General features: G+C 41.1%; 1 protein-coding gene across 1 annotated transcript; it reads left to right on the top strand.

Moving 5' to 3' along the window:
- Positions 1–1,085: 1,085 nt before the first annotated feature.
- On the top strand, positions 1,086–10,521 carry LOC142387768 (tripartite motif-containing protein 16-like). The gene is made up of 3 exons (XM_075472656.1): positions 1,086–1,337; positions 3,667–4,638; positions 10,459–10,521. The coding sequence occupies exons 1-3, from the start codon at positions 1,086–1,088 to the stop codon at positions 10,519–10,521; spliced, it is 1,287 nt and encodes a 428-aa protein (XP_075328771.1).
- Positions 10,522–11,569: the final 1,048 nt, after the last annotated feature.

An 11,569-nucleotide genomic window follows, 5' to 3' on the forward strand; every position in this document is an offset into this window, starting at 1 on the left:
CATATCAACAAACTATTTAGTTCAGTTAAAGCCGGGCCTTTCCTGTCCTGTTTAAACTTTGAATGATGTCTGATTTAAACTGTGTTTTCATTACTGAGCTGATCTCATTCTTCTGATGACACTCCTTAACTGTCACTGTTGAGAATGAGATTAAAATCCCTAAAATTATTTATAGTTTAGATAGAAATTTTTAGAAATGGTTGTTTTTAATGTTCCTTGTGAGGATGTAGAGTCATTGCTGTGGGGAGGGAGTTTGTCCAAGCTTGGGGTTGAGTTTATGTCTGAAATCACGGGGGATGGATGGTGACGTCAGCGTCCTTTTGTCTTTCAGATCAGTGCAACTGATTCAGGTCTTTGGCTGCATGGATGTGATGATCATGCAGGAGTCTTTAGGTCAGTCTGTAATCTGTCTGAAGCCTCAGTTGAAAGAAACAGTCGTTAGCAGAGATGTTTCTCAGAGTACAGCTGTTTATCTTCTATCACCGCCTGGAACCTCCACTTTGTCTTCTACACCTTTGTCTGTCCCCACACAGGTTACATTTCAAACCTCAACCATCTGAGCTGTGAAACATCTTCTGCTTCAGATACTGATCAAAGATAGAAGTTCTGAAATGATCTCCCACTCCTCCATTATAAATATACTGAAATCCCTGCGGTGGTTTAGCGTTCAGTTTTTTTTGGCATCAGATGGACTATGATATTGTCAAAGTAGAGTCACATTATTTGAGGTTAATATATTAAAAAAACTGATTTTCTTCATGTTCAACTTTCTGTGGAAGGTTAATGAATGAATCTTTCCCTTCAACAGAAAACAAATAAGAATAATGCAACAAACCCTTGAACAATCCTGACTTTACTGCAGGATTGAGGTGAAACCAGCACTGTCCCTTTCAGTGAAGGAAACTTCCTTGTTCCCTCCCCAAACTGATCTGAAGGTGGGAGGATGTGTGAAACCATTGTGTGACAGTAGAGGAGCTCTTAAGTGAAGATCAGCTGCAATAAAAGGAGGTGGAATTTGTTTTGTAAGACAGCACAGACGGTGTTTCTGCTCTGAGAGTCACACACTGCTCTGCCAAATGGAGGAAATGGCAAAGAAAATGGTTAAACTGGACCTGGAAAGCTTCTCTTGTTCGATCTGTCTGGATGTGCTGAAGGAGCCGGTGACTATTCCCTGTGGACACAGCTACTGCATGAACTGTATTAAAGACTACTGGAATGGAAAGAATAAGAAGGGAATTCACAGCTGCCCTCAATGCATGAATACTTTCACACCAAGACCTATTCTGGAGAAAAGCACCATGTTAGCTGATTTAGTGGAGCAGCTGATAGGCCGTAAGGTGAACCCCGTTTTCGTTTAGGCTCGCTCCGTGCTCTCCGAACTACATGCCCGTTAGCTGATAAAAATGACCAACTTATTTTGCACATATGAAAAAAGTTTCGCGTCACAGAATCCTGTACTTTTTTTAAACCGAGACGTTTTCTGAAGATATTTTCCGCAGGGCTGAATGACGATTTTGACGTCACAAGACACCACGTGACCGCGCTGGACCAATCACGTTGCCGATTTACGACAACAAACTGGAAAAATGACAACCTGTCTGATGCTGTCAAAACTAACCTACAGAAAGGAATCTCGCAAAATATCATTTTAAAGTGAACATAAAATAATAATTATCAACGATAATGCTCATTCATGTATTTCTGAATTGAGCCAATTTAGCCATTTACCATTCAGGTATTCATTTACTGATTTATTCACTAATAACTATACAACACATAACAAAATCAAAACAAGTAGGGCATACACATCAACCGGCATAAACTTATATACATAACCATAATAAAAGGAATGATACAAATGGAATAGCATAAAGGTAAAAAAAAAAAAAAACGCGCGCGCACACACATACACTATTCCTCACTGTCAGTGTCAGGGCAGCTGTCATCTTCTTTATCCTCCGTTTCCTTTGTGGTGTTTGAACAGCTGGAACACCTGCACAAGACTACTTTATTAATACTTTATTAATCCCAATTAGGGAAATTGTTTTGTTGCAGCAGCATACAGTATATGAAAACAATTAAAGTAGTAAAAAACAAGCAAATAGAAGAGAATGAAATAAATATGAAATAAAATAAAATTATATAAAATAAATAAAAAATAGTGAATAAACATTTGCTACATACAAATCTACAGTATTTTTTGTTTTTTGTTATTGTTTTTTAGGAGAGACTTGAAGCCTATTGAGCTTGAAGTTCTCTTCCAGCCAGAGGGGGGGTGTTGTAGATGGTGATGGCTGCTGGTAGGAAGGATTTCCTGAAACGCTCCTTGTGACAGTGGAGCTGGATGAGCCTGTTGGAAAAGGAGCTCTGCTGGTTAACCAGCAGCTGGTGGAGAGGATGGGTGGGATTATCCATGATGGATAACAGTTTGTTCAGTGTCGTCCTCTCCACCACAGATTCAAATGAGTCCAATATTTTGCTTTACACATGACCTTATTATTTTAGCCTGATAATTTGCCCTTTTGCAGTGCTGGTGGAGGGCATCACTTGTTGGGGGGATAGATAATTCTGGCAAGGCTGATGATGCCATACAGAAAGCTTTGTACCTAGCCTCATTGATGTTTTCTGTGGTTGGCTGATCGTACAAATGGCATACATATTTGCAAAGTAATGCAAATGTAGAGTGGTCCAAGTTAAATTCAGTCCCCAGATTTCTGAAAGCCTTCAGGTAGACATCTTTCTCGCATGCCACAGCAAATGTCTTCTTTTTGCCTTGTGGAGTCACACCCAGTGAATGTATGGATCCCAATCAAGGCTGAACACACACTGGCTCCGAGAGCTGATGACACCTTGGTAATGTCCATTATGCGTGTTCTGTTGCCCTTCCCTGTGAAAAAGTACAAGCTGCATGGCAAATCTTTCTGCAGACTCACAGCAATGACTGCTACATCAGTGTCAGGGCTCTTAATAATGACAGTCTTGTGTTCCTGTGCAGCATGTTGTGCATGCAAAAACACCAGTGTCACATTCTTCGTGGTCACACTGCAGGTCTTCCACAGCATGAACAGACTGCACACCTTCCAGTACAGTCACACAGTGACATTGGTGATGTGCTATGTACAAGCTGAGGTTTCTTCCCACTGCTGTAAGAGCAGCATGTGGCCACGCATCGTATAAGAACTCAGCAAGTGCTTCTTTATTTGTTCCTTCTGATTCCTTCCATTCCACCTTGTGCAGGTGAAATTCTGTGTTTCCTCATGCTTAACAGAAGATATGTGCATGTAACAAATCTTTCAGTCGAAATTTCGTCTTCTTCGGTACTGCTGGATGATCGCGCTGCTGCTGCGGTGCTGTTTCTGTTTACCAGCTCAGCTGACATCCCAGCTATCCGATTCGTCCATTCTGATGACGTCTCAACCGCGGCACCTCTCGCGAGCCAAATTGTTATTACGCCTGCCGAATATGTACATACGCCTTGCCAGGCACTAGTTATTCCTTTAAACGTTGCGAACAAAAAAAGTACTGTGTTCTGAGCGGCGAAACTTTTTTTTAAACCTCAACATAACTCAAATCTTTTTATGAGCTGAAGCGTGTTTGGTTCGGAGAGCGCGGAACAAGCCTGGTGTTCTGAAGGAGTTTTCGAGGTTCACCTTACGGCCTATGAAGAAGACTGGACTCCAAGCTGCTCCTGCTGATCACTGCTATGCTGGAGCTGAAGATGTGGCCTGTGATTTCTGCTCTGGAAGAAAGCTGAAAGCCATCAAGTCCTGTTTATTCTGTCTGGCCTCTTACTGTAAGGAACACCTTCAGCCTCATTATGATGTGGCTCCATTCAGGAAACACAAGCTGGTGGAGCCCTCCAAGAAGCTCCAGGAGAACATCTGCTCTGTTCATGATGAGGTGATGAAGATGTTCTGCCGTACTGACCAGAAGTCTATCTGTTATCTCTGCTCTGTGGATGAACATAAAGGCCACGACACAGTGTCAGCTGCAGCAGAAAGGACTGAGAGGCAGAGAGAGCTGGAGGGGAGTCGACAACAGATCCAGCAGAGAATCCAGGACAGAGAGAAAGATGTGAAGCTGCTTCAGCAGGAGGTGGAGGCCATCCATCAGTCTGCTGATAAAACAGTGGAGCACAGCCAGAAGATCTTCACTGAGCTGATCCGTCTCCTCCAGACAAGAAGCTCTGATGTGAAGCAGCAGATCAGATCCCAGCAGGAAGCTGAAGGGAGTCGAGTCAAAGAGCTTCAGGAGAAGCTGGAGCAGGAGATCACTGAGCTGAAGAGGAAAGATGCTGAGCTGAAGCAGCTCTCACACACAGAGGATCACAGCCAGTTTCTGCTCAGCTGCCCCTCAGTGTCAGCACTCAGTGAGTCTACACACTTACCCAGCATCAATACCCGTCCTCTGAGGCACTTTGAGGATGTGACAGCAGCTGTGTCAGAGCTCAGAGATAAACTACAGGACATCCTGAGAGAGGAATGGACAAACAGCTCAATGAGAGTCACTGATGTGGATGTTTTACTGCCAGAACCAGAACCAAAGAGCAGAGCTGACTTCTTGAAATATTCATGTGAAATCACACTGGATCCAAACACAGCAAACACATATCTGTTACTGTCAGAGGGGAACAGAAAAGTGACATTAATGACACAACCTCAGTCTTACTCTGATCATCCAGACAGATTCAGAGATCGGTTTCAGGTCCTGAGCAGAGAGAGTCTGACTGGACGTTGTTACTGGGAGGTGGAGATGAGAGGGGGAGGAGCTGATGTAGCAGTCGCATACAAGAACATCAGCAGAGCAGGGGATGAAGGTGGATTTGGATTTAATGACAAATCTTGGGCATTATATTGTTATCAAAACAGTTGTGAATTTTGGTTCAACAACATGAAAACCTCCATCTCAGGTCCTCAGTCCTCCAGAGTAGGAGTGTACCTGGATCACAGAGCAGGTATTCTGTCCTTCTACAGCGTCTCTGAAACCACGACTCTCCTACATAGAGTCCAGACCACATTCACTCAGCCGCTCCACGCTGGAGTTAGATTTTGGGAATCTGGAGCCACAGCTGAGTTGTGTAAAGTGAAATAAATGTATTTAGTCAGTTTGTTGCTGGGAGTTCATTGCTGTGATGTCTCTGCGCTGCTGTTCTTTTTTTAATTTGCTGCTTTTTCCTGTGTTTGTGCAGCCATGGAGGATATCACTGCTAATGATGAGTTTGATTCATAGAAATATTTCTCCACTTGAAAATCCAGACTTCTCTGAGCTCTAAATATTAGTTGGATCCTTGTGTTGATGTATTTGTATGCTGTTGTTTCTGTTCCACTTCATGGAGCCAAACAGAGAAACCAGCAGACCTTCCTTCATCACAGATTATTTTCAAATCCCATCACTTTGTAAATGTGAAAATAATTCTGTAGTTTGTCTTACTTTGATTTGTTTCAGAGATCAAATGTTGTTGCTGTTTTCTAAATCAACCAACAAATGAGGAAGTCTGTTCTGAGGTGTTCAATTCCAAGATCAGAATAAATCATGAGATCAGTTATCATGTTTAATGTGACAACAAATTAAAGTTTTTATAAGAAATACCACTTTATTGTTCTGACATTTATTCTTTAACAGTGAGGAACTATTTGTAGATGACTCATAACAAAAAACTGAAGGGACACTATAAACTAACATGGTTCAACATGATTACAATAAAACACATATTTATGTAGAAAGAATCAGCTCTATAAATATATAGTTATATATGATATTTATGAATGTTTGATGTTATTTAATAAGAGTTGGGGAATAACAAAGATTGCTTTTCAGTTCTGTGTTGACCAAACAAAGGTACGGCACAAATCTGAGGATAAAACTTTTCCTCTCATATTTGGTCATGGCATTAACTGGTGTCCCAAGATGGTTGGCACTATTAAGCTTTAGTTGACAAGTGGGCTATAGTTCACTTATCCCGGAGATCATAGTTCATCAAATTTATTTTCAACTTGATGGTTTTTTCCAATGTCTTACTTCTTGATTACCACCATTGTTAGATTCACTTTCTTTGATCTATGATAACTTGCTTGACTCTTCCTAAAGAATCTGGTTCCCCATTGTTGATAGAAATATCAACGAGGTATTGATTTTCACTTCTGGCTGAAACGCATCAGTCAAGATAAAGAGAGGATTACAAACTCATTGAAGATAGCTTGTTGGTGCAAGAGGAACACAGTATCAGCAGACATGGAAAAAGCATGTCATTATGTAGTGTGGGAGCCAAAGTGTGTTTCTATATGCTTTTGTTTGTTTAGTGTGAAAGTTCATATGAATGTCAATTTGAATGGATAAAACGTTGATTAGAAATAAGTGGAAGGTTATTTAATTCATTTGAGTGAATTCATGTTTATTTTAAAATAATTTTGTAACATTTTGTTTGAAGCCATTGTTTATATTACTGTCGCTTTAAGAAAACAGCGCTTTAGCGCACACAGGTGTTTGGACACAGTTGAGGCTTGATTAAGGACCGAGCGACACAGTTTTCTAACCGCAGTACCTTTTCTGATGAGAAACTTTGATTTGGAATACTCCTGTAACAAGATACCTTGGAAACTTTGGAATAAATATATTGTGTTCATCTTTTACAACGGAGTCCTGTGGACGTTTCTTGTTTTCCGTGTAGTCAAGGTACATGAGTTACGTCAACCTGGTTTAAAGCTTCAGCGCCCACATGTAGTGTTCTCCTGTGGGAGATACTTCAAGAAGATGGTGTAACTCACACAATGTTATGAGCCATTCAGTCCCTCCCCAACCAGAGCCATTTTTTATACCTACAGGGACTGGATTGTGCAGTGGTAAGATTGCCACCTTTATTGTAGGTGACCTGTGCTCAAATCCCCTGCATGAAAGGTAATATCTCCAGTTGGGGTCCTTAGAAAAGACCCCCTTACCCTACCTGTAAGTTGCTTTGGATAAAAGTGTCTGCCAAATACATAAACATTAACAAACATACCTGCAGATGGTCACAAACTGGGTAGTGACAGAAAGAACTAGAAAATATCTGAAGACATGTTGATGGGTGCCAATGGAGCTACTGCCCACTGAGAGACAGAGGCTGTCATGTTATGGTCATATTATATTGGGAGCAGACATAACACAGTGGCTGGCATAAACCTGTTATAACAGGTCAGCCATCTTGGCTGTGCCCTCAGAAGGAGTATAAGCTGTGTGATCAGTATTTTTGCAGACAGCTTCGTCGGTAAGAGGAGAGGAGCACACACAATATGGCTCCAACTGGCAGGGAGAACTCGGTGTTTAATACTGATATGTGTGACTCGAACAAACAGTTGCCGTTCAAAAACTATGAGTCATATTAAAAAGATTCTTGAACCGTGAGTGCCAGAAGGGATAGCAAAAGCCACTGGTGTAAGTTTTATTCTGCTCCTATGTATGGTATTTTTTTTATGTCAGTTTTAAAAACAGCGTTCACATTGATTTGATAAGGAGATGAGTTTACATGGCTATAATGGCCCTCAATGGCAGCCCGAGTGGTCGTTCTCTGCTTTCGGAGGTCATTTGAGAGAAAACTTTGAGCCAAGCACAATAAAGGTGACATTTGGTGAAAGAGGACAAAAATACCTACATTTTTAAGTATAATTTGTCTAGGTGCAGCAGACATTTTGGATGTGAAAAAAGTCTGTTTGAGTTATTTTGGTATTAATTTCGAGCTTGTCAAAATAGAGTATGAGACCCCAGGATAGCAGAGTGAGAGGAGTCCTGATTTTTCCTAAAACTTAAACTGCCATTGTGTCAAAGCTATAAAATATATCAACAAACCCCTTAGCTCAATTAAAGTTGAGTCTTTCCTGGCCTGTTTAAACTTCGAATGATATCGCTATGATGAATTATGGCTGAGTTATGAGGCCTCCAAATAGGGCTACTTTTGTCGCATTATTTATTCATTTTAATGCATTTCCAATGGGCCAAAATTCACAGTATTTCCCAATTTTCCGGGAATCAGTTTGAGTAATGAGAGAGAAAAGTCATAGCACACTAGTCCCTCGCGGTGGACATGCAGAGATATGCTTTTTATCCCGGTCGGACCAACCGCGCGGGACTAGTTCCTTGCCGAAATTCGTTACGGAAACAGGAGAATAATAAGTTTGCACAATAGTAATATGTGTGCCTTGATGCCTTTGGCATTGGCACCCATAATAATTGTATTTATTTTCACTGAGGCTTGTGTAAACCAAAGACTGTATATAGTTTAAACTGTGTTTTCATTACTGAGCTGATCTCATTCATCTGATGACACTCCTTAACTGTCACTGTTGAGAATGAGATTAAAGTCCCTCAAATTATTTATAGTTTAGAAAGAAATTGTTAGATTGTCAGAAATGGTTGTTTTTAATGTTCCTCATAAGAATGTAGAGTCATTGCTGTGGTGAAAGAGTTTGTCCAAGTTTGGGGTTGACTTAAGGCTGAAAACATGGGGGATAGATGGTAACATTCCCGTCCCTTTGTCTTTCAAATCAGTACAACTGATTCAGGTCTTTGGCTGCATGGATGGGATTATCATGTAGGAGTCTTTAGGTCAGTCTGTAATCTGTCTGAAGCCTCAGTTGAAAGAAACAGAGTCGTTATCTTCTATCACCACCTGGAACCTCCACTTTGTCTTCTACACCTTTGTCTGTCCCCACACAGGTTACATTTCAAACCTCAACCATCTGAGCTGTGAAACATCTTCTGCTTCAGATACTGATCAAAGATAGAAGTTCTGAAATGATCTCCCACTCCTCCATTATAAATATACTGAAATCCCTGCGGTGGTTTAGCGTTCAGTTTTTTTTTGGCATCAGATGGACCGTGACATTGTCAAAGTAGAGTCACATTATTTGAGGTTAATATATTAAAGCATATTTTTCTCTCACATTCATCCCTCTGTCCAGATAAAAATGATGCTTTTCTCCACCTAATAACTGAGCTCATCAGAGGCACTCATCAGAGGTAAAAGTAATCCTGCCTCCTCCGTTTGAATGCCCCCACTGACCAGGATGTATATAGACTTAGCTGCATATCAGCATGATCCTAAAATAAAGACTTTATCAGCACCTCAGACTGCCGCCTAACATGAAATGTTATGAGCAACACATAAATCACTGATCACACTGATCTGCTCAGCTGGGTTTTCTCTCTTCTGAACGGATGTTTGCTGTGAAGGTTTTTGTTGTTTCCTGCCAGCTGAAAAAGGCTGGAAAAGAAGTCATTCTGCTGTTTATGTTGTTTGTTTTTTCAGTGTGGACAAGAGTGGACAAAAAACCACAGGAACTCCATCTTAAGATGCTGCTTCTTAAATACACAGTGACAAAGAGGGTTTCTATCAGGCTCAATCTGAAGACTCCAGTCACTAGACAGAGCTCCACAAATAGATGATGACCAAACATGTCTGATGCAATCTTAAGAAACCTTTAATCGGTAATATCTACATGTGAGTAAAGAGCTAATATTTGACTCTTCTCTGAACTCTGTTCCAGCCAGCCAGGAGTACAGAAGGTTTGCAGGTTATACAGTCTGTGGTTTACACAAGCCTCAGTGAAAATGAATAAAATTATTATGGGTGCCAATGCCAAAGGCATCAAGGAACACATATTACTATTGTGCATACTTATTATTCTCCCGTTTCCGTCACGAATTTCGGCAAGGAACTAGTCCCTCGCAGTTGGTCCGACCGGGATAAAACACATATCTCTGCATGTCCACCGCTAGGGACTGGTGTGCTTTGAATTTTCCTTCTCATTACTCAAACTGATTCCCGCAAAATTGGGAAATACTGTGAATTTTGGCCCATTGGAAATGCATTAGAACTCATATATAATGGGACAAAGGTAGCCCTTTTTGGAGGTCTCACAACTCAGCCGTAGTTAATCATTTTCTACAGAAATTTTATAGTTCTTTCTATCACTGCCCAGTTTGTGACCATATGTATATGGCAGAAACTTTTATCCAAAGCAACTTACAGGAAGGGTAAGGGGGTCTTTCCTAAGGACCCCAACTGGAGGTATTACCTTTCATGTAGGGGATTTGAGCCCAGGTCACCTACAATAAAGGAGGGAGGGACTGAATGGCTTTTAACATTGTGTGAGTTACACCATCTTCTTTTGTCTGAACTACACGTATAAGCTTATACGCTGAGGGTCGTTACCGTCACATGTGTCACTGAATACCCACCAATCTGCATGTCGTTAGTGTCTTTATCACCTCCGAATTGTCTACCTGCCTGACAGAGTGAGTTTTGGTCACAGAATCCAAGGTGAGAATGATTGTCAAACTGCCTCTGGAGGAGAGACAATGCTGCATTGTAGGTGCTGGGAAGGTGAAACCTGAGACCCCCTCCTCTGTTCAACAATGTTTTTCCAGTTTTACATAGATGGGTTCTTTGATTCCTCTCTCAAACTACCTGTCTTCTCTGTCTAGAATGTGGACATTACTGTCCTCCAAAGAGTGTCCCTTCTCCTTGAGATGAAGGTGCACTGCTGAGTATTGACCTGAAGAGGTGGCTCTCCTGTGTTGTGCCATATGCTTGTGGAGCTGTTGTTTGGTCTCTCCTATAAAGAGGTCTGCACAGTCTTTGCTGCACTGCATACACAACACCACCCAGTTTGTGTTTGGGTGTTTAATCCTTTGGGTGAATCAGTCTCTGTCTGAGGGTGTTCTTGGGTTTACTGAAATTAGTTGTATGAACTCAGGTCAATGAGGCCTACAAGGCATTAATACTTGAAAGAGACTTTAGGTAATATTTATGTATTACGGATGTAAAATAAACTAGGATGTTCTGGGTCAAAGTGGCCAGAACACAGACAGAGTTCAGTGTAAATGAATAGAACAGGAGCTTTGACCTCCTCTGCATCCCTGTGAGCAGGATGAAGGCGCTCTTGTGTTAGTTTTCAGATTTCAGCTTTGAAACTGCAGGGAGACATGAGAAAGCTTCACTGAGGCTTTGGCAGATTCAACAACATGAGGAAAGAGAAGTTTAAATATGTGTAACATAACACTGTGTCAGTTTGTTCACAGGACTCACAACCTGTAACACTGATGCTGCTTTCAGGGAACTTCTTCCTTTTATCATTATTTTTTTGTAAACTTTAACTTATCAATAAGTGGCAGATTAAACAGCACAGTTACCTCTCCATCTGCAGCCTCCAAAGCCGACTGAAACTGAGGAGTCAGCTGGAAACTCCACCTTACTGTTACCTGCTCCACCCAAACTCGTACCTATGACGACCCTTAAACAATACGTGGAACAGAACAACGAGAGTTCATGTTTCATTTCATGCACTTGAATGCATCAGTCAGAAGATATAGGTGAGCTTATCAGCAGAAGATCATGATTTATAAATCTCAACCTCCGCAGAGCAGGGCTGATTATATAAATATAAATGAAAAGCATGAAAATATTCAGAAACATTTACATTTCCTGTACAGCTGCCTGCTAAACGTATCTAACAATGTTGGTCTGATAGATGCAGAGAAAACAGATTTTCTTCATGTTCAACTTTCAGTGGAACGTTAATGAATGAATCTTTCC

Source organism: Odontesthes bonariensis, chromosome 2 (assembly GCF_027942865.1).
Source record: "Odontesthes bonariensis isolate fOdoBon6 chromosome 2, fOdoBon6.hap1, whole genome shotgun sequence".
Taxonomy (NCBI): domain Eukaryota; kingdom Metazoa; phylum Chordata; class Actinopteri; order Atheriniformes; family Atherinopsidae; genus Odontesthes; species Odontesthes bonariensis.

Coding starts and splice junctions, on each gene's coding strand:
- LOC142387768 (XM_075472656.1), top strand. CDS start 1,086: ATGGCAAAGAAAATGGTTAAACTGGACCTGGAAAGCTTCTCTTGTTCG. Junction 1,338..3,666: donor AGCAGCTGATAGGCCGTAAG/GTGAACCCCGTT, acceptor CGGCCTATGAAG/AAGACTGGACTCCAAGCTGC. Junction 4,639..10,458: donor TGTCAGAGGGGAACAGAAAA/GTGACATTAATG, acceptor TTCTCTGTCTAG/AATGTGGACATTACTGTCCT.